This window comes from Streptopelia decaocto (assembly GCF_964273445.1).
Source record: "Streptopelia decaocto genome assembly, chromosome: 20".
Classification (NCBI taxonomy): domain Eukaryota; kingdom Metazoa; phylum Chordata; class Aves; order Columbiformes; family Columbidae; genus Streptopelia; species Streptopelia decaocto.
The window spans coordinates 3,005,750-3,029,038 of NC_138675.1; the positions used below are offsets into that span (position 1 = coordinate 3,005,750).

At 52.4% G+C, this 23,289-nt stretch overlaps 1 protein-coding gene across 1 annotated transcript; it reads right to left on the bottom strand.

Moving 5' to 3' along the window:
- Positions 1–401: 401 nt before the first annotated feature.
- On the bottom strand, positions 402–23,148 carry FHAD1 (forkhead associated phosphopeptide binding domain 1; the record flags this gene model as incomplete). Its single annotated transcript, XM_082069858.1, has 28 exons — positions 402–654; positions 1,272–1,437; positions 2,017–2,237; positions 3,288–3,371; positions 3,674–3,801; positions 4,237–4,372; positions 5,614–5,722; positions 6,179–6,338; positions 6,906–7,021; positions 7,415–7,493; positions 8,191–8,416; positions 8,603–8,692; positions 8,911–9,018; positions 9,231–9,368; positions 9,688–9,758; positions 11,592–11,787; positions 12,333–12,485; positions 12,864–12,947; positions 14,062–14,169; positions 14,750–14,854; positions 15,240–15,308; positions 16,197–16,327; positions 17,030–17,153; positions 18,112–18,342; positions 18,593–18,681; positions 20,447–20,717; positions 22,649–22,855; positions 23,056–23,148. 28 exons carry the CDS (start codon positions 23,146–23,148, stop codon positions 571–573), a joined length of 3,777 nt encoding a protein of 1,258 aa, XP_081925984.1. The 3' UTR covers positions 402–570.
- Between the last annotated feature and the right edge of the window lie 141 nt (positions 23,149–23,289).

Genomic DNA, 23,289 nt, shown 5'->3' on the forward strand with positions numbered 1-23,289 from the left:
GTTCCCCGCAGAGACTCCCCTGTCCCCAAAACACCCATCCTCACTCTACTGCGGTGATGATGATGCTCCTCTTCTTCCCTTCCCGGCACACCGCGGTGGCTCAGTGCTGTGATCTGGCATTCCTGGGGTGCTACGTTTCCACATTGCATCATGCCTTTTGTTCCAAGGCCCTCGTGACACCACGGGGACTGGAGGGCACAGGAGTTGCAAGAGCAAGGGACAATTAACCCAGCTGGGCTCCACGTGCTCAAGCTCACTTCAGCAGAGACTGGACAGACCCCACACCATTACTGTATACAATGGGCTGTATTCACACACATGCACATATTTATAGATATATTATATACACTGGGCTGTATCCACACCAACTTTTCTATTGCCAGAAACCCCACCGTGCAGTACGGGACACATATTGCTGGAAATTAAGCTCCTACACACCCTATGGCCACACCAGCGTGCCCAGGGGCTCCTCCAAGTGCACCCACACCTTGTACCACATCCAGCATTGGAGTCCATGGTAGGATGACTTGTTCCCACCTTTGCCAACCAAAGGCCCATGTGGTGCCACTGCTATGTGCTTCCCTTCTTGAAGCCTCCTGCTGCATGGTCTTTGGCCTTCGGTTTTCCCGAGCAGAAGGGCTTCTTGGCTCCAGGCTGCAGAACAGAGAGACAGTGAACATCACGTTCGCCCGTCAGAGCTCAGTGCTGCATGAAGTACCAGAGTTAAGAATTGCCCGCAACCAAGTGACCAGAGGACACCATGCCTTCCCCCTCTGCCTTCTGGAGAACGGGCACAGCCTGGAGGCTCCTGCACCTGGTCCCCTGAAAGGCTCTGGGTAACACCAAGAGGCACCTTCTTTCTACTTGCAGGACTCATCTTGGGCACCTTAGCGCTGGCTGAACATTCAGGCTGTGCACTGCATCTCCTCAGCCTTCCTACATCATCGGGGCAGACGCATCTTGTAGCACCTCACTGAACTCAGAGGTGCCTCCTGACCACCATGACCAAGGAAGGGCTGTGGGGCATTGGAACAGGCTGCCCAGGGCAGTGCTGGAGTCACAATCCCTGGAGGGGTTGGACAGATGGAGATGAGGTTCTCAGGACATGGGGCAGTGCTAGGGCTGGGGAACAGCTGGACTCGATCATCTTAAAGGGCTTTTCCAACCAAAATGATTCTAAGATTCTGTTCTATGATCTGCCACTAAACACTTGGGGATGTTGTACTCCAGGTGTCCTCCCAGGCTGTGCTCGCCTGCTCCCGTGTTCTCACCTTCTGCAGTTTGGCCGCTCGCAGCAGCCGCTTCTCCTGGCTCAGCTGGAGCTGTGTCCTCTCCAGGGCCTCTCTCAGCAAAGCCTTCTCCTCTGCCTCCTTGTAGACCTCAGCGTCCAGCTTGGACATCTCCTCCTGGCACCTCTGCAGAGATGCTTGGTTCAACCTGTGCAAAACAGGAGGGGGTGAATCCGTCACTGCGTTGACCCCCCTGTCCCCAGCCGGGCTCTGCCTGGGGGTCACGGCTACCGAGCAAACCCAGATCCCTCTTGTGTCTCTACTAGGACCCCCCCCATACTATGGGGTGACACCAAAGGGCATCAGAGTGCCTCACACCTTGCAAGGACCTGCGCATGTTTTAGCAAACCTCTCCCCTGCTCTGTGCAAAACCCCACTCCTCTTGCCTTTGCCAAGACCCAGATGCCACCTCTCCAAGGCGTCCCCCTCCTTGCACCCCCAGCGAGTCTGGAGATTGTTATCAAACCTCTTGCCTAACTTTGAATACTGAAGCATATCAACACCAGCCCTGAAATATCTTTCCACACCGTGTTTTCCAGAGCTGCGGGCAGGCAGACTGCTGCATTTGTGCTGCAAACAGCAGCAGGGCTTGCACAAGCCTGCTGGTGGGTTCAAGACCATCTCAAGACCCCCAAGACCATCTGCACCACTCCTGTCCCCGAATTCCCCATCACTTTGCATCCCAGGACCAGCTCTCACCAGTAACAACCACTTTGCCCTTTGCTACCTGAGTTGCTCCACGTTTGACTCGTAATCTTTCAGCATTTCTTCTTTTCTCTCCAGACAGCTCTTGAGGTGCCTGATCTTATCATACAGCAGCGCCAGGTCCTTCCGTCTCTGCAGTCCCGCTTCCCGCCTCCCCTCCCGAGGAAGATGCTTCAGAGGCTGCATTCCAGACAGCTCCTCCATCTTCAGCAGCCTGCCCAGAGCACCAAGAACATCCAGGTACTGTGGGGGCAAGAACAGGGAATGCTTTATTTACTAGGGCCTGCCAACTCCTCCGCCACATAACATCACACTGCTCAGCCATCTGCTTCCATTCTGCTCTACAGAGGGAGATGAAAATATCACAAAAGGAAACTGCTGCGTGCCTTCCCCTTTGTTTAATTTCCACCCGTGCTTTCCCTGGGTGAGCTTTTCTGAGTGCTCCTAAAAAATACGGCCGCCTGGGGTTCATCCATGTCTTTGAGGTGCTTGGAGAGGTGACACATCGCAACCCCTCTCACACCTGGAGTCCCATTCTCAGCCGCAGGACTCCTTGGGGTTGAATTGTTTTCCAACGTTCAAACGTGCTGTTTTCCCTAATGGAATTTATTCTGTACCTTTCGGAGGGAAGAGACCCACTGACACAACCCCTCCTCCTCCAGCAGCCACCTCCATCATTCTGCAGCTTCTCTCAGAGAATCATTTTGGTTGGAAAAGACTTTCAAGATGATCAAGTCCAACCATTCCCCCACCCCTGGCACTGCTCCATGTCCTGAGAACCTCATGTCCGTCTGTCCAGCCCTCCAGGGATGGTGACTCCAGCACTGCCCTGGGCAGCCTGTTCCAATGCCCCACAGCCCTTTGGGCAAGAAATTGTTCCCCACATCCAACCTCAACCTCCCCTGGCGCAACTTGAGGCCGTTTCCTCTGCTCCTGGCACTTGTTCCTTGGGAGAAGAGACCAACACCCTCCAAACCTCACATCATCTAGTAGGCACATGCATTGGTGAAGGTTTCCGTCCTCCCCAATCATCCCTGTCCTTGAGGATCAGCCCTGAGTGCCCAAGGGAACAGTCCCAAAAATGTTAGGTGGGAAGGGGAGAAGGATGGACCACAACATGTTCTGGGGTCCCAGAACATCCTGGCAGCCCCCGGCACGCCCCAGGTTTTGCACCACACAGCTCACCCTTCACCACAGCCCTGGTGATGATCACTTCCTTCAGCAACGAGTTTGAAAACAATCTACCCTCTATGAGCGCCGGGTACCACAAGAACACGTCTGTCACTGACATACCATCTTCTCACCGAGGTCCATCTCATCTACCATCTCTGAGCTCGCTGCCCCATTGGTGGCCCCGTTCAGACCAGAGCCAGGAACCTGCACAGACAGGGAAAGACCAACAGAGCACACAGATCTCCTGGCTTCGGGTTGAGCTGCCTCGAGCACCCTTTCTGCTGCATGGGATAACGGCCCTGGCAAGATGAGGATGATCCAAAGCCTGGCAGGAGCTGCCAACCCCTCTGCAAATGCTGCTTCTTACAAGCTGCCCGATTATATACATCTCTCCCTCGCTTCTCATCTTCTTATTCAGCATATCTGGAAGCCTAATTCTCCCTGCTCCAGGGCATACTTTTCCAAAGAAGCCACAAGCACCATGAACCACAAAAGTGCCTTCTTACCTTGATGGTTTTTAGCTTCGCTCCTGACACGGCTGCAGGTTCCTTCTCAAGACCTGTTTTCTGCACTATTTCCTCTGGTAGGTCTTTCATCAGGACCACCAGTGGCTCCGAAACCTTGTTCATGACAACTGGGGGCAAAAAAACACCCAACAAGTCATTCCACTCTCCATGGGACATGCTGGGGTTTCATACCACAAACACTTTGAGACTCACCAGGTTTCCCCTTCTAGATAGATGCACAGGCTATAGAGTAAAGCTGGCACCAGCCTTTCCCACTGGCATCTTTGTCCAAGCATTTGGGAAATTGCTCTCTCCATAAAACAGAAGCAAAACTATTTTCCTGCTGACAATTCAGAGATTGCACCACAAACTGCTACTCTACTTGTAGCTTCTAACAGAGATGACACCGCTTTTCCATACTGCTCTCAATACAGGGATAATGTGGGATGGAAAGGGACCAGACCAGGAGGAGTTCGGACAAGCAGAAGATTCTCACAGCGTGCAGTATTTGCAAGGTTATGCATGGCCAAGGCTCAGTTCCCTGAGGTGACAGCCACACTTACCCGAGGGCTGCATCTTCTCCAGCATCTTTATTCTCTCCCGGAGCTCACCCAAACCTTCTTTTTGGCGCTGGATCGTTTCCTCGTGCCTGAGGCCTCGGCATTTCGCACCGAGGTCGGCCAAGTCCAACGCCGGCTCCTGGAAGAAGCCCAGCTGGTTCTCGCCCAGGCTGCAGCTTGGCTCAATGTGAGCTCAGCTTAAACCTGCCTTAAACACGGCCTTGCTGAGAGACGCTGGTCACTTGGCATGTGCCAAGAGCAAAACCCACGGAGCGTCTCATCCTACACCCTCCCCGTGAATTTGTGGGGTAGAAGAGCAGTGTTGGAGATGCTTTGGATACTCCGCTGTGCCAGCCACACTCTGGTGGGGACATCAACCTTGCAAATGCTCCAGAGAGCTGGCAAAGGCCACGTCAGCATTTTTCTCTTGCCTTTCGTGCTACTGCAAAGCATTTACTGTTTCCTACACACCGATACACTTGGTGTCTTGCATTTATACATGATCTCATACATTATTCTCTTTCAAACTACACCCGTGCGCACAGACATGTGCATTCCCCTATTCCAGCCCCAACCAGCTCGCTGGATCGTGACAAATACTCAAAGATCTAGGACAGAGCAGGGCCAACGCTACAACCTGCATGCAGCAAATGATGGCTGCAAATGGCCCACCAGGGTCTGGCCGCCCTTGTCCCCCAGCACCACTCAGTGAGATGCGGTTTGCTCGTGACCCACAGATTTGGGTGGGCTGCACCTCCTGCTCCCCCTCCCCATCGCTTCGTGTGGAACAGGACGGGCAATACCTCCCGCTCGTCATCTGGCTGTGAGTCAGCGCTTGGCCCCCACGCATCCAGCCTTCCTCGCTGGCAGGCTGGCTGCCACCGCTGCGGAACGGGCTGTACCATTCCTCTACAGTCCCTCCATCTGCTGCTGCACCCACCTTTGAGTTCTTCCCATTTCCAGCACTGGGCAAATCAAAGAAGAATTCAGCACAATAAGCATTTATTCCTGTCCTGTGCAACAAGCTACCCCTAACTCCTGCGGATTCAATCCTATTAAATAAAACAACACAACTCCTTTTGTGTCACCAATACAGCCAGCATCAGGCTGAGCAAGGTTGGGAATGCTCGCAGATCTTTCAGCAGGCTGCTATCCCATCTAATTGGCAATTACCGCAGCCATTAGCACACACACAACACTTCCTGGCTCCAAAGTGCTGTGCAAACATCAGCTCATCTGCCAGCAGCAGGAGCAGCCGGCGATCCTGCGCTCCGGCCAGCGTCGAGCAGAGCCCAGCCTTGCCTGGACATCACCAGGTCTCACCACGGTGCTGAGAAACACCCTGCATGTGATCGATACTCGCAGAAAACCATGACTTACCCTCTCGGAGGCTTCACCCGCCTGCACGGGCACCCCAGGAGCATCTTCTGTCTTTTCGGCTGTTTCTCGGGCGGCATCCCTCAGCGCCTGGCAGTCGGCTCGGGCTCGTCTGTGCCAAGAGACGAGACCCTTGTGGGACACTGTGATGGATGAGGGTCACCCAAACAGCTTGTGGAGAGCAGCGCCCTGGGTACCCGCTGGTGACTAGCACAGCGTGGGTGGGAACATTCACATCCACTGGCTTGAGCTCCACTAAAAAAAGCCCATTTTGGTTCACATGGCACTTCCATATGGGCATTGCTGAGCTCAATGCTGATGCTCTCACACATGCCTTTTGCTCCCGGGGAGATAGCAGAATAGAATTATAGGATCATTTTGGTTGGAAGAGACCCTCAAGATCACTGAGTCCAACCATAAACCAACAATGTCACCAAACCATGTCCCTGAGAACCTCATCTCTGTGTCTGTTGAACCCCTCCAGGGATGGTGACTCCATCACTTCCCATCAGCTGCTGGGAATCTACAGAGCAGCTTCGGCAAAGCATAAGGTCACAGAAGCATGTACCTTAACTCTTCGGCTGCTGCTTTCAGGGCTACATCCTTCTTCTCCACCAGGCTGGACATCCGGGAGAGCTTCTCTCTGAGCAGGTTCAGTTCCCGCTCTTGACGTTTCACCTGGCTCAGGTTCTGCTCCAGTTCCACCTTCTGCTCCTCGCCCAGCTCCCCTGGACACACAACAGCTCGGTGTGTGTCTGGTGGCTCCTCACTCAGCCTGGGGCATCTGCAGTTCTCTATGAAACGGATGCGACCCCTTTCCCCAGCGCACCATCACTCATGTGTTGTCACTACCCCATGTCCTGAGAACCTCATGTCTGTCTGTCCAACCCTCCAGGGATGGTGACTCCAGCACTGCCCTGGGCAGCCTGTTCCAATGCCCACAGCTCTTTGGGGAAGAAATTGTTCCCCAGATCCAACCTCAACCTCCCCTGGTGCAACTTGAGGCCGTTTCCTTTCATCCTGGTGCTTGTTCCTGGGGAGATGAGACCAACACCCTCCAAAACTCAAGGGCTTTCTTGGCATGAGGGGCCCAAAACTGAACCCAGTCACTTAGCCAAGAACAGGGAGGAATTCACCTACCCAAAGACAATGAGACCACCTGCTTTGCCCTGAGAAAGGCAACAGCATTGCTTGAGAACAGTGACATCTATTTCCCATTATCTGCCTGTACCCACCCTTGTTACTGCTCAGAGGAGGGATGGGAAGCTGGAAACCACCCAATACAATTCACCCACCTCTCATGTCTGACATCCTGGCCCTGGTTTCCAGCAGCTCTCTGGTGAGTCCGGCGATGACGGCCTCCTTGGACAGGAGGATGCTCTGTGCCGCTGCCAGCTCCTCCCTGAATTTCCTGAAAAAGATATTTGCAATGTCACAAATTCATTTGAAGGAATCATGTCATGGAGCCTGCACGTGCTTTCTTGAGCTGCATCTCATGATTAATCAGTAAACACCAGTTTTCAGGCACCTTTCACTCCTCTGGGTTCACGCCTGTGGCATCAGCCTTTCCAGCTCTCCCTTACCTGGAGCCGCCCAGGCAGGACAGAGATCGCTCACGCTGTTCTGCATCATTTTGACACTATATGCACTTCAGACTGTCTCAGCCTAACGAGGGGACTCTTTTCACCAAAAGGCCTCAAGGCAAGTTGCAATCAGCCCCTCGGGCTCCCTGAAGCTGCCATTGCCATGGCTGCCCTGCTCCCACCCCCTCCAAACACGACCATCATCAGCAAGTTCTGCTTACACACAACCGGGCATCTCTGCAGCAGGAGAAGCCTCCAGACAAGTTCCTGATGTTGACTGGTGAGCATCACCCTGAAATCCTATGGGGCAAAATAAGAAAAGCAAATTACTTCTGTGTAAAGCATACACATTTGGTCTGTTTGCTCCTGCTGTGCCCTCTCCTTCACAACAGCTTTGAAGACTGAGGACCCTCATTCTTGGAGACCTGGGTCTCTTAGGCTCCAGTTCCAACAGTGTTTAGACAGCGGATGGAACCACAGAACAGTTTGGGTTGAAGGGCCCTTCCCAGCTCCCCAGTGCCACCCCTGCCATGAGCAGGGACATCTGCACCAGCTCAGGTTGCTCAGAGCCCCGTCCAGCCTGGCCTGGGATGTCTCCAGGGATGGTTCAGCCACCACCTCTCTGGCCAACCTGGGCCAGGCTCTCACCACCCTCATGGCCAACAATTTCTTCCTCGTGTCTGGCCTGTTCCTTAAATCCTTCCTTGCTCAGGATCACTTATGCTTGGCTGCAGCCAGAAGTGCCCCAGTCTTATGGCTTTAGCAGGCTCCAGCAGGAACAACCAACAACGGTCCCCAAAGCCACAGAACAACACAACTCCTTGTGAAATGGCTTCTTCAGGGGCTCACAGAGCTTGTCCTGCATTCAGGCAGACCTCAAAACAACAACTTGCTGCTGTGGAAGGCATTTTGTAAACTCATTACTCCATCTCTATATAACTTCACATCAGCTGAGAGGGCTCCTAATACAAACTCACCCCATGCAACCCTTAGCTACCTTCTAATTTTTCCACAAGCGCTGCATTTTCTTCCTCCAGCGTCTTCTTCTGCTGCTCGGTCTCCACCAACCTTTCCTCTAAGGCCACAATTGTCAGGGAATGTTGCTTTATTTGCTCTTTATATTCCAGTATTTCTTCTTCCAGTTTCCGCCTCTGAAACTCATTCTCCTCCTGAACGGTCTTGAGCTGCTCGTCTCGCACGAGAACCTGTTGCTGCAACGTTATCTAGGAAAGAAGATGTGTGGTTGGAAGTTTTGCATGTGTTTTCCTTTAGGATCATGATCTGCATCATCTCTCCTGGCTGGCAGCTGGACAGACAGAGGGAAGGGAAGGATTTTGGCCCCAGGTCAGCAGGGACCGGAGAAGCCTTCACCCAACACACATCTATGTGCCCACGGGGGTTGTTGGTACCTCTCGTGTCGCAGCTTCCTCCAGGTTGCGCACAGCTTCTCTCAGTTTGCAGTCTGAAACCTCCTGCTCTTTTGCCTTCTTTTCCATTACCTACAAGAGGAAATTAGCAGTAATTGAGAAGGTAAAAAGCTTGCAAAAATCCACTTTTCTCTCTGCAGATACGCATCTATGCTTGTTTTGGTGAATAAAACCCACCACAGTCCACTGATGGCCCCTGACCAAACGCATCACCATGCTACAGAGCACTTTCAGATTTAATTATTCCAAGCATGAAAAGTTCTGCTTTACATCCCGTGCGTGCCACTGACCTCGGTCACGCTTCGCAGGTGGCTCTCCAGGTCTCGGGTCTTCTTCTGTTCTTCCTCCAGGGACTGCTTGCATTTGTCCTTCTCCTTGGAGATGGTGCTCTCCAGAATCTGAGAATGGACAGCCCTCAAATTCATTGAAAAAAAAAAACCAAACCCAAACATACCACACATATCAATACAAGAAGATATCTGGGTTCTTGGTGCTGCACCCAGACAACTTGGGGCTGGAGGTTCCTTCCTCTCACTAGGCAATGCTACTACATACACCCGTTTTTCCTGCATAACAGTAGTTTTCCTAAGAAACAACCATGTTGACACACCTCTTTGTTCTCCTTGTCCTTTTCCAATATGATTTGATTTATTTTTGTCTGTAGGTCTTGCTCGTGTTTTGCTTCCAGCTCCTTCACGTGCTCCTGCAGCAAAGCCACCTGCAACTCCTGGACCTTCTCTAATTGAGCCTATGGGGAAACAGTAGATGCCAAGGAGCTGGAGGAAGCGTCTCAGCAGGAGAGCAAGAAATAAACATCCTGAGCACATTCAATAACAATTAAAGAGAGAGAAATACCCTCCATCCTTGCCGCATTAGGGATACGGACACTTCATGCTGACAGTGGGCTTTGTCTTCTCCATTCTCCTGAATCTAGTGCAGACCCAGGGACCTCTGCTGCCATACATTCCAAATTTGGGTCCCATACTGGCTCATTTGGGACTACCATCATGTTTACCAATAGAAAGATCCCCAATTCACTCAGTTCACATACATACACATTTCTGTACCTGTAATAGCCTCTTCCTCTGTGTGGTTTCCTGATAATCCTCCAACAATTCCCTGAGAGCAGCCAAGAGCCCTACAAAAGCCAAGAGAGTCTCAATGTATGAGATGCTCACACAGCCCACACATCCCACCTGGAGCATTCTCTGGGGCCCCCCTCACCTAAGGATGGAGGTCCAAGTTCCTCCAGGGGCAACAGGGAGAAGGGACCACCAAAAGCACGGGCACTGCCCAACGCTAGTTGGGATACCCAGAAAACACACTCAGCATGGACTGCCCTCCCAGGCTGGGACAATGGCCTCAAGTTGAGCCAGGGGAGGTTGAGGTTGGATGTGGGGAACAATTTCTTCCCCAAAGGGCTGTGGGGCATTGGAACAGGCTGCCCAGGGCAGTGCTGGAGTCACCATCCCTGGAGGGTTGGACAGACGGACATGAGGTTCTCAGGACATGGGGCAGGGACAGGGGTGGGGAATGGTTGGACTGGATGAGTTTGAGGGGCTTTTCCAACCAAAATGATCCTGTGATTCTGTGTGCTGGTGTCAGCTATCAGAGGAGACCAACTCCACCTGGCACCCACAGACCCTCACCAGCCTCTTGCTGTGGGATTCACGCTCAGAGATGCCCTCAGAAAGGCTCCTGGGGCCAGCCAAGGGTTTCCTCTCTGCACTTACTGGGCCCACGGCACATTCCCACCCCCAGGAGATCGCTGAGACATCTCTGGAAGGGATCCTGGCTGCGCACACAGCCCAGCTGCCTGCGCCCACCAGCAGACTTGTTTTCCTTGTCACACACTGTCACCCGTTTTGCTGCGTCACCCCGTCTTCTCTAAGCCCGACGCTTTTGCAAGAGCTGAGGACGGCTTGCTGCTGCAGGATGCTCCTGGTGCTATAATTACCGCTCTGCTAACCACAGCGGCCCCACAGCTCCTCCTGCACCCTCACCAATGCTGCATCGCCCCAGTGCTGCCCAGCACGTCCTGCACCCCTTTGAGATGCTCAGTGCTGCCAGGAGAGCGATGTTCCCCCTCCCACGCTGCTGTCACAGCCATCACTCCTCTGCGGTGACACTCCACAAGACAAGATCACAGATACACAGAACAGTTTGTGTTGAAGGGCCCTTCCCAGCTCCCCAGTGCCACCCCTGCCATGAGCAGGGACATCTTCACCAGCTCAGGTTGCTCAGAGCCCCGTCCAGCCTGGCCTGGGATGTCTCCAGGGATGGTTCATCCACCACCTCTCTGGCCAACCTGGGCCAGGCTCTCACCACCCTCAGGGCAACAATTCCTTCCTCATGTCCAGCCTGAACCTCCCCTCCTTTAGTTTAAAACCATCACCCCTTGTCCTATCACAACAGGTACTCCTAAAAAGTCCATCCCTGACAATGCTTTGACACAGATTTGTGCTACTACAGCTCCCATGTTTTCCACACGCTGTTCACCTAAACTTGGTTTTGGCAAACTCCACGCAGCAATTGCTCTGCTGCTCCACTACACATGGGGCACAGGAAAGGGAAGATAAAATAATTTCTAACCTTGAGACAAAGGGTTCGGATCTCAGCTAGCACCACAGCCACAATCACAACCAATAAGCATTTCCTAGATGTCACCATGGCAAAAGTCACTTTGACTGAATAACCACGATGGCAGTAGGTCAGGTCCACCACACACAGACATCCCAAAGACAAACCTCAGAGTCCTACATCTGGCAGTGGCTACACGGGGTGACCGGTGCCGCAGAGGAATAAGAGCATGCATGCTGAGCAGGATTCTTTGATGCCCAGACTCCCCGAGATTTGCATCAATATGGGGGGCCTGGCATTCCCAAGCTGGATGTTCTCTTCTATGGCTGGCTGACTAGGACATCCCACCTGGAGCAGGTTTGTGCCCAAGGACACCCCGTGTGACACAGACCTTTGCTGGAGGCACGCGGGTCCATCCCTGCGCTGGCCAGGAGCTGCTCTGTGTCCTCCAGCCAGGACAGGAGGACAGATGCCATCTCCACCACTGCCACTCCAATGGCCGAGACGGAGGGGTCCAGGATTGTCACCTCCAGCCTCCCCAGCTGCCCTCGCAGGCTGTCGCTGCTGCAGGAGCTCCTCAGGCACTCCTGCAGAAAACACAGCGGTGAACAAGGTGGACTCCATGGGCTTCTGGGACCTGGGAAATAGCACAACGTCTCTGAGAAAGTTCTGGGTACAACCATAGAATCATAGAATGGTTTGGGTTGGAAGGGATCTACAAAGGTCACCCAGTGCCCCCCCTGCCATGAGCAGGGACATCTTCACCAGCTCAGGTTGCTCAGAGCCCCGTCCAGCCTGGCCTGGGATGTCTCCAGGGATGGGGCACCCACCACCTCTCTGGAGGTGGCAGATGAACACTCTGAACCATAGAAACACTTTTCACTTCATGGGTCAGTATCTTGGGTGGGAATGGTTCCTGGCAGGCCCAGAGGACACTTCTGTGACACATCCCACTTCTTTCCAACCAATATTTCTGGGGCTACACTCACCTCTCGTTGATCTGGAGAGCTGTGCCCTTGCTGGTGCTGATGCCCAAGCCCATCTTTTCTCTGACCTATCCTCAAGCTGCTGGAACACCCTGTGCCACTTATCTCCTGGCTGCCATCTTACCCGCAGTGTTTAAAAGACTGACCTGGAGCCCACACACGGATTTCTTGAACACCTCCAGATTTGCAGACACCTCCTTTTCCTTTGAGAGCCTGGAGCTTAATTCCTCCTGCAGACCCTTCTCTCTCTCCTGACTTTGTTGGTTTTCTTTGCAGATCTCCCCAACCTTCTCTATCACCTGCAAAAGCACATGAAGGTAAAGCAGAATAAGATATTGCATTAATACACTTTTTCAGCTGAGGGACCACAGATTGTTTCAGTGAGCGATGACTGAGACTTGCTGCAAACCACGCCAGACTTCTGGGCCTCTCCCTGTTGCAGCCCATTGACCCCATCCAAGCTTTGGGGGATAAAAAATATCACATCCCCTTGACATTCTGGAGCAGTATCGGTAACCTGAAAGAGCTGCGGCACGACTTACAATCTAGAGAAGCTTGGATGCGACCAGCACTACTGTGCATGGAGCAGGCACTGTGGCCATCCTGCAGCGGCCAAGTTGAGCAAATGTGGGTTTTGGAGGCAGCGAGCATCTCCGCGCGCTGGTGTCCAGCCTCACCTGCTGCTCCGTTACGGCTTTCCCCGCAATGCACGCTGCTGCTGGAGAACAGGCTCGCATCACCCGGGTTTTGAAGGACTCCAGCTACAGCAGAGACGGACACAGGAGAACAAAAATCACAGAGAATCGATACTGGCTCTGCTGCTCCACTCTCCCCAACCCTGCACCCATCAATGCAAAAGGTGTCCTGGTACCTGCCACCTTGGACACCTTGTGCACCCTCCTGCCATCCCCTCAGGACATCGTGTTAGCTCGTGCACCATTCTCACCCCTCTCTTGGCCTACAAGGTGCAAGGTGTGAGCACCAGAACCATGCACAGTGGAGGCCACGGACAACGTGACTCCTAAACATCTCCTGCTGCTTTGCTCTTGCTGTGGCAGGGTTGTAATGACTCAGGGCCAGTACAAATTGCAAAGGATGGACAAACCGAACTCAGCAGCTGCTCCATCCCACGCTCCAGCAGGGATTTCTGATGGCCAACTCCTATTTCCTCCTGTGGAACAGTTGGGGCAGGCTGGGGATGCCACCCCCAGCCTCTCTGCAGGAGATGACAACTGTTTCCACTGCGGTTACTGCTTTACAATCCCATATCAGAGCTCCTCGACACGTGGCTGCCCCTGTGCTAACCTACCGGGCAGCACGCAGACCCAAAAAGTCTCCATCTGCCCTTAAAAGCTTGAGGTTGCCCTTTAGCTCAGCTCTGCATAAACACTGGGTTTATTTTCCAAATATGTAATCAAACCGTCCACAGCTTTTTTCTACCTCCCATTGACCGAGTCTGCTAACAAATTCGTGCTAGCAAAACTCTGAGTTGCAGTTTAATGGGGAAACACGACCTTCTTGTGCAAAGCACGGCTTTATCCCGCTGCGATGCTGTTCTGCAAAGGGCTGTCTCTGCCCAGAGCAGCATTGCCCAGGCATGGAGGAGGGTTTGCATGGGTGCCAGACAACATAACTATGATTATAGAGACTATAGTGCATCTCTGTATCCTATTAAACCCGCTGCATCTTCCACGCTGCCTACACAAATCCTGTGGATAAGCCTATTATACTGCACCCGATGACAAGTTAAGCCCCGTGCCAGGGTTTGGACGCTGCATTTCCTTTCCTGCACTCAACCACAATGTTCTTCCCCATGGGACAATCTGTGTTTTTGCTGCCTCCAGCCCAGCCTGGGGATGTTCCCCTCCTCCCTACCTGCTCCTTGCCCTGCCCCAGCTCCACTCGCAGCAGCCGCTCCCTGCGCCCCATCTCCCGCAGCTGCAGCACTTGCCTGGCACAGGTTTCCTTCAGCTCCTCCTCAGCCTGCAAGGACAAAAAAAGAGCATTTGCACATCAAAGCAACACCCGGCAATCATGCTGAAAGCACTTTTTACCCTAACTATTCCATATTCACATCAGATGACTCCAAATACAGTACTTAAAAGAGGCCTATAAGAAAGATGGGGACAGACTTTTGAGCAGGGCATGTTGTGATAGGACAAGGAGTGATGGTTTAAACTAAAGGAGGGGAGATTCAAGCTGGACATGAGGTAGAAATTGTTGGCCCTGAGGGTGGTGAGAGCCTGGCCCAGGTTGGCCAGAGAGGTGGTGGATGAACCATCCCTGGAGACATCCCAGGCCAGGCTGGACGGGGCTCTGAGCAACCTGAGCTGGTGAAGATGTCCCTGCTCATGGCAGGGGGGGCACTGGGGTGCTGGGAAGGTCCCTTCAACACAAACCATCTGTGGTTCTATAATTCTATGAAACAGCAGAAGACGGGAGCAATCCTTTAGCAGGGGGGTGGGTTTGCAGCATCAGACCCTTGACGGTGCAGTTTGCCGGGGTTTGGTCCCTGAGCCATCATCCCTCTGTGACTTTTTAACCCAGCGCTCACTCAGGTTACCTTGGCTTTCTGGGCCAGCTGGTTTCGGGTGCTCTCCTGCTCAGTGCTACACTTCTGGATTTCCTCCTGCAGCCTCCCCAGGTCACGTTCCAGCTCCCCGATGCGCTGCAAGAGTCCCAATACAGAGCAGGGTCTCACCATTGCCTCTCCGCAGGATTTTATCCCATAAGCAGTACATTCTCCCCCTTCTATCCCATTTAATTTACCCTGGAATTTTCTTCTAACCTATATTTACTGTGGTTAGATTTGCTTTCAAGTGGAATTTCAATCTTATTATAAACACTGTTTCCCTGCATAGTAATGCGGTATTACAATTTTTACAGGAGTTTATGTTTCTCTGGTTCACTATGCACATCAGGTGCCTTCTATTACAAGAATCAGATTCAAAACGACTCTTTTAAAACGCCCAGTTAATTATTCTCTCCATGATGCATTCCCATCATTGCTGCTTTCCCGCGTGCTCCGTCACCCCGAATGACTTGCAACTCACATTTCGGCACGCAATTATTACTTCTCGCTCTCCGAGTTCATGTTTCATTTCCTCTTTAATTCTAGAGCACTAGAACGAACGGCAACAAAAGGAAAAAACAAATCATCAGGACAGGCAGATACCGTCATTTCTGCAGCAAATGACAATGTGAGCGCTGTGGGACACCAAGTACTGAGCAGGATGCTTCCCCGCGATGCCTGGTTCCCCTCCCACGCATGGAGGCTCAAATATCCATATATATATATCCCTTTTTCCACCAGTTAAAGGGTTGATCCTCATCATTCACATCCAGAGAGCTGCTGGGGAGGATGCTCGGCCAGGTACAGCAACCTCTGCCTGTGCCCATGGGCCCCACGGATCTTTTCCACCGTTAAAATTCACTATAAATCACTGAAACCTCCTGGAACAGCCCCTAGTCAGCCAGCCAAAACCCAGCACCGGCTCTGTGCTTATTATGCAGACGATGTGGCTCTGTTTCTTAAGGGGGGAGCTGCAAATACAAAGAAACAACCTGCTGCACAGGCCGCTTTATTTAAGGGGAAAAAAAAAAAACCCAGGCTGGGCTGCAGGGAGCCACATCAAAACGGGGTTTCCATGGCTCCTCGCGAGCAACTTGGCACGAGTACTTTGTGCGTAACAAACAGCCACTGTGCCATGAGAAATCCAGGGCGGACAGCACCTGAATGCAGAACAAGGCGGGGGGGATTTGGCTGGGGGAGGCGACACGGCTCCGTGGGCATCGCCCGGCACCGAGACACAACCGCAGCCCCAGTGCCGGCACATCCCAGGGGAAAAGTTCCGTTTGCATGCAGGCAGGACCCCCAAGTTCCAATAAGCAGCCACAGAAATAGCTGCTACACCCCTTAACACAGAGAATCAAGCCTTCTCCGCCTGCTTTCCCACCTTAACCCTTATGCGAGACGGTAAATTACCAAGCCCGCTCATTAGGATGTTAACCTTGGCAGAAACGACCGCGAGCTGATGGTCCTTTTCCCTGCTTTCCCTCTTCATTTTCTCAACGTCATCCTTGAGCTGCTGGATTTTCTGCTCCTTCCCGGCGACCTCCCGTTGCAGGCTGGTCACTAGACCTTGAGAATAACAGCTCCGGTGAGACGCTGTGCAAGAGCATCCCTGCAAAAAACCCCTGAGCGACTGTCCTTCCCCCTTTTTTGACAAGCTTGGAAAGCAAATCCAGCTTTGGGCATGCCATGCCGGCCATTGCTCCGTGACAGCATCGCTAACAGGCTCCTCAGGGCCTGGCAGCAGATGCTCCCTGGACGAGCGGCTCCTATGGATCCATTTTTGCTGTGTTATTATATCAGATCCACGGCTCCGCTCCCTGCCAGGCACTGACCCTACTCCCTTATCTTGGGCAATGAAACCGAGCAGAACACTTGTGCTAATCTGAACGTTTTACAAAAGCAAATATTTTGTGTGCGCGCTGCATTCCTTGTGCCTGATAAAGACCATTGGAAAAGGTTTATGGTCCAAGGTGGCCTTTGCAGGCGGGTACAGCCCCGAGCAGCTCAGAACCTGCCCTGCAATCCACACTTGAAGACTTTTTTTTCCCCTAAAAGTTCTCAGTCCCATCACTTTGGTCCCCAAAGTGCCCCTCACTCTATGGCGCTCATCAAGTCAGAGCTTCGGTGCACAGAAACACAGGTCGGATGACTTCTACAAGCCGCTACAAATCATTTGTTGCCCTAACAGCTTTACCAAAGCTCGTTTATTATCAATATCAGGCACCAAACTGCTTCGTGCCCTTACACAGAGCTCCAGGGATAAAATACCTGCAGCCAAAGCGTGGTCCCTCTTCAGCTTCTCGCCTTCTTTCCGCAGCCTTCCGATCTCCAGGTCTCTTTCATAGAGGGAATGGCTGAAAACCTGGCTCGAGCCTTTCTGCAGGTTGCTGATCTGTAAAATACAGGTTCACCCACCATATAACTTATTAACACAGCGCCGTTTGGAGAGGGAAATCCAGTGCTGCCAGGTCCCACTCCGATGGGGTTACTCTTGAGCATCTTTGACTAACTCTCAGCAGTCACTGCTTTGGATCGGATGAACTTAAATTCATTTTGGTTGTTCACACTCAAATCCTAATATCAAAAGTGCATAGAAGCAATGTGTTCGCTGCCTGCAACGCCATGAATCCACGGCTGGGTGACACTAACGCGGTAACGGGCAGAAACGCCTGCAGATTTGCCACCTTCTCTGGGCATACCTATATATTATCACAAACACAGATCCAGAGCTGCTAATAAATCGTGTTTCTGCTTCAAAGACAGTTTGTCCAGTCCTCACTGGAAACGGGAGTAGGGAATAGCTTGTGCTACCACTCCAGGCAACACCGCTCTGCAGATAGCGCCAATTTGCTTCCCACTGCTCAAATGACCGGTTTCACGAAGCAATTACTGGAGAATATAGAAGAGGGAATAGAGGGAATCCACAGGTGGAAGACGCTTTTGTCAGAGAAACGAAAGCCGCTGGGAAGACAGACACTGCATGTTTCATCTCATAGAATCATAGAATCAGTTTGGTTGGAAAAGACCCTCAAGATGATCGAGTCCAACTGTTCCCCAGCCCTGTCCCTGCCCCATGTCCTGAGAACCTCATGTCCGTCTGTCCAGCCCTCCAGGGATGGTGACTCAGCACTGCCCTGGGCAGCTGTTCCAGTGCTTATAGTCACAGGGAAACTTGCACAGAGAGAAAGAAAATGCATAAAACAAAAAAATTTGAAGAAAACCCAAACCTACCTCATTTCCCTTGGTTTCAGACATGCAACCTGCTGCTCCTAAAAACCGAGTGCTAAACTAGAAGTACATCTGTATCCGAGGTATTTTCCCTGCTCGGTGCCCATCGAGGTGTTCAGTACCTGTTCCCTCAGCGCTTTGATCTCCTCTGTTTTGGCTCCCAGCTCTCGGTTGAAGGTGAGCAGCTTCTGGCTCAGCTCCACCTCGTTCCTCGCCGCCGCCTGAGCCAAAGTCTTTGCCATCGCCGCGATCTCATCCTGCAGATCCCTTATCACAGCGTCTTTCTGCTTTGATTCTGTTTCCAAACCAGATAGGTGACTGATTTCCTTCTCCAATTGCACAAGCCTGTCACCCTGTGGGCAGATTATGGGTGACATCTGTCACTCTCCGGCTATGGAGACACCAGGCTGCCTGCTCCAGGGGTACCGATGCATGGACATGCTCGCCCTGGCTTCCCAATGTACCCAAGTCCTCTGTCCACCCAGCAGTCCTCATCCCCAGGAGCCTTTGGTGACAGTCCCTGCATCCTGCTGGGACTCATGGCCAGACATACAAACAGGAGTGGGACAGGGATGGTGACACTCACACCTTCCCCAGCATCACCTTCTCCTGCAGGACATCTGTGTCGTGAGTTCCTGGGGAAGGGGCTCCCCCCACGCCACTCGCACCATTGCCTGAGATGTTGGTCGAAGCTGGAAGAAAGCAAACACGACAGCAGTAAACGTCAACATGAGAATCATGGAATCATAGATCACTTTGCTTGGAAAAGACCTTCAAGATGATCGAGTCCAACCGTTCCCCACCTCTGTCCCTGCCCCATGTCCTGAGAACCTCATGTCCGTCTGTCCAGCCCTCCAGGGATGGTGACTCCAGCACTGCCCTGGGCAGCCTGTTCCAATGCCCCACAGCCCTTTGGGGAAGAAATTGTTCCCCACATCCAACCTCAACCTCCCCTGGTGCAACTTGAGGCCGTTTCCTCTGCTCCTGGCGCTTGTTCCTGGGGAGCAGAGACTGATCCCCTCTATGCTATGCAGCAGTAGTGCTTCCTGCAGCATCCCTCTCACTTGACTCACAACTATTCTAAGGCAGCAGCTATTTTACAGTCCATGAACTTGGTTCACAACTGGAAGAGAAACAACTATTTGGCACTAAAAAGACACCGGTGCCGTCAGTCTGCACCACAGAGAGGAATAATACACCTCTGTGAACAAAAAAGCCTCAAGGCCAGCAGAGACAGAACAGATAAAGGCTCCTTGGATTTTTCAGCATTGCCCACAGCCCTCCACAGAAAGCAGCTTCACTTTTAACTTTGCACGTACTAATAGCCACGTTCACTGCGATTAGCACATCTGGATCCTTTTGGCTGTATTTCCCCCAAATCAGATGCGTACATGCAAACCTGAAGCACGTTCTTTCTTCCCTTTACCTTCACGGCAACTTCAAGTTCTGCCCCTGGACACGTCTTTCAGCACCGCTGCTCTGGAACACCCGCCGTACTTTGGCACTTCAACTATTGACGTTGTATTAATTACAACTGTGCAAACAACCCAACCCCAAACCAGGAAAACCACCAGATTGTGTCTCAGGCCATAACAAGCTACATTTGGGGCAAAAAACTCATTCTCTAGGTGTACTGTTCTCACAAATCCATTCCTCTGCTCTGCTGCTATTGCATGCTTTATTTTCAGAAAGGTATCGGCTATTGATCTAGTTTATAGTCCCTGCACACAAGGCAGCCAGTAACTGCACTTCAAAGGAGGAAAAACCATCACTTCAAGCAGGGGACGGCAATAGGTGCATGAGTCGCCAGTGCAGATACAGTTATCGCCCTTCCCAACCACACACAAGGAAGAAGGAAGAGGAAAAGTCCCTCAGCTATGAGGGCAACGGCATTCCTGTGCATGAAATCACAGAACCCTTTTGGATGCAAAAGACATTTAAGATCATCGAGTCCAACCATTAACCCAACGCTGCCTCTAAACCATGTCCCCAGGAACCTCAGGCCAGATATGAGGAAGAAATTGTTGGCCCTGAGGGTGGTGAGAGCCTGGCCCAGGTTGGCCAGAGAGGTGGTGGATGAACCATCCCTGGAGACATCCCAGGCCAGGCTGGACGGGGCTCTGAGCACCCTGAGCTGGTGAAGATGTCCCTGCTCGTGGCAGGGGGGGCACTGGGGGAGCTGGGAAGGTCCCTTCCAACCCAACCCATTCCATTATTCTGATTCTCATGTACATTTCATGTCACAGCCCATTTCTTAACTGACCCACATGCCACCAAGGACCACACATGGTCTCCAATTATATGCACTGGACATGGACTCACACCCGATCTCTGGCAACGCTCGTCACTGCTCAGCTCATATCAAAACCACCTCTGCTCAGATCAACTTTACTCAACACTGAGTTGCTCCAGGAGGTGACCTGGCTACGAATGACCCAATTTGGCATTGGGGAGTACCTGGCCTCACCATGGAGGTCCCGCTGAAAGCGTCTGGTGGGCCGGTGGTGGCCACGCTCCTAGCCCAGGCACTGAGCGGTCGCTTTCGCAGCGGTGGATGTGGCACGTGGCCAGCTGCTCCGGGAGCCCGGTTGCCCGGAGAGCCGGGGGGGTGCGGCCCCCGCAGCGAGGGGAGGTGGGAAGGAGATGCAGGAGTCCGGGGCTTGGGCTCTGCAACCAACTGGAGCTGCCCGGTCCATGCTGTGCGACGTTTCACGGGCGGATAGGACATCTGCAGTGCGAAACAAAACCAAACACAACATCAGCAAGATTTTAGGAAGGTTTTTAGCCCCTGATGAGCGTGCATTATGTGGAACAAAACATAGGCAGAGATCTGAGTAGCGGTAGAATTTCAGTCCTTTCCCATTTCCATTTGCCAAGTGTCAGGTTTAAATCAGGAATCCCAAATATTTTGTGGAAATCAAGATAAATTATTAAGGGTTGCTGCTTTTTGAGTTCTTCCCTCTCTCTACATTTGACTACCCTAATTCCGCACGCCGTTTGCAACATGGGGCCGCCCTGGTTCACGCCTCTCCTGGCTCGCACACCAGCTGTCCTGCCCTCTCATTTCTCCCATTCCTCACGCTGAACCAAACCCTCTCATTGCACTCCTGGCTCGTTGTCACATTTTTCAGACCTATCAGACATGTAATTAGGACAATATCTGCTCTTCTCCTTATGAGCAAAGCTTCCCGGTGCAGAAGAGACAAGCCACCATTGAGGTTTAATGTCAGGTTACAAATGTCCTTTCTGGACACTTGTCCTGAGCTCTGGGGCACTGCAGATGTGACTCACAGCTGGGTGTTGCTCCTCCTTATATCATGTTCCTCTGAAACTAGAGAAAATGAGAGAAAATTCCCTATATTATAGACCATTGACACCTCACGGGGTGCGATGCACAGGTGATTTACTCTCTGCATTCAGAGGCTTCAAAGCTGTTCCACCGGAGGAGGATGAAGAAGCGCCAGAAGCACCGCAGGGCTTCCTCTGGGTCACGCTGCAGAACTGCTTTCTGGGTTCATCCTACTTTGGGAAATTAAAATGCTCCCTGTTCCAGCAAGAACCAGCTCTACCTGAGCAGCACTGGCACCCCGGCTGCTCTGCCTTCACTGGGGAGCTGAGCGGTTTTTAAATGTCTCTCTGCCAAGGCTTTCTGGACAACTTTGGATTCACTGGCTCAGTTGCTACACCAGGAATCTTGCTGAGACCCCTAAACCCAGTATTTGGGTGAAGATTTATTTGTGCACAGGCACCGCTGGAAGACCAGGCTCTGCGTCTCTCACCACCAGGTACACAATGCACATTCCCAGGACTCTGTCTTAGTATCTATTTTCTGGTATTCCTCAAGAGTCAAAATATTACAAATAACACCAGATCTTATCAATCCTGAACCGCCTAATAACCCAAAAGCTCCATGACCTCCACAGACATCCCTAAAAAAGCTGTTCTCCCACAGACAGACTGCCACGATGTTTGACAACACTCTTTCCAAGTTTACAATCTCTTTGGATTTTTCTTGTGCTCCCAAGTCAGCTGCAATGCCCTGGCCACGCTGTGCAGGACAACACGGCATCCCAGCTACACACAGCCCAGCCCAGCACCTTCTAGTTTGCTCTTGGTGGGATCCAACAGCAAACAGCTGTGTTAGTAAGTAGAATCATAGAACGGTTTGGGTTAAAGGGACCTTCCCAGCTCCCCCAGTGCCACCCCTGCCATGAGCAGGGACATCTTCACCAGCTCAGGTTGCTCAGAGCCCCGTCCAGCCTGGCCTGGGATGTCTCCAGGGATGGTTCATCCACCACCTCTCTGGCCAACCTGGGCCAGGCTCTCACCACCCTCAGGGCCAACAATTTCTTCCTCATGTCCAGCTGAATCTCCTCTCCTTTAGTTGAAAACCATCACTCTTGAGGAAACATCAAAATGCAAATAGAGGAAAAGGACGTTTTCCAGACCTCATGTCCAAATTACTGTTGGGAAACCTGTCCTGGGCTTTTCCTTTTTTCCTACTGAACTGCCCGAGTTTCTGCAGCAGAGGGAGCTCCAGCTTTTCCTTTTCCCACCGTTTGCTTTTCCTGAGATCACCCAGATGAGTCTGGGAGCCTGATCCTGCTCCTCGGGAGCAGCAGCACCCACCTGTACCTGGGCATCCCCTTCCATCCTTACCTGGGCAGCCCCCTCCACCACCAGCTCGAAGGATGCTCCCCCCGCTCCGAAGCGCAGGATATCTCCCGGACTCACTTTCACGGCTGCGTTTTGGACCTGGCAGCCATTGACGAAGGTGCCGTGGGGGGAGTTGAAGTCCTGCAGGACAAAGCCGTTGTCCCAGGCGGTGAACCTGAGGGCTGCCTGATGATCGGCGACACCTGCGGACTGGCACGGGCAATCAACAGGCAAGCAGGGAAACCTACCGGAAAGCAGCTCGGGTTTTGTTACTGATCTGCCGAGCCCTCCCTCTCATTGCTGTACATCCCTGCAGAAGCGAGCTGGTAGCCCTGGGCGACCACGGTGCACCCTCCTCCCCGCACACAAACCACCACCCATCTTAGGACCATGGGCTTCCTCGACCCTACCTGCAGGACGATGTCGGACCCTTCGTGTCTGCCTATCGTCGTGTGCGGTTTCAGCTGAAAACACCCCTCCGAACTCTTTAGAAAGGCTCGCATCGTCCAGCCCTTGCACCTGCAAGGCTTGCATTATAAAACACAACAACTCCTCGTTTAGCAACCCCCATCCAACACAGGCAACCGAGTCAAGGACGTCCCGACCAACTCATGCACTAGAATTGTGCAAAAGCAACCCAAACG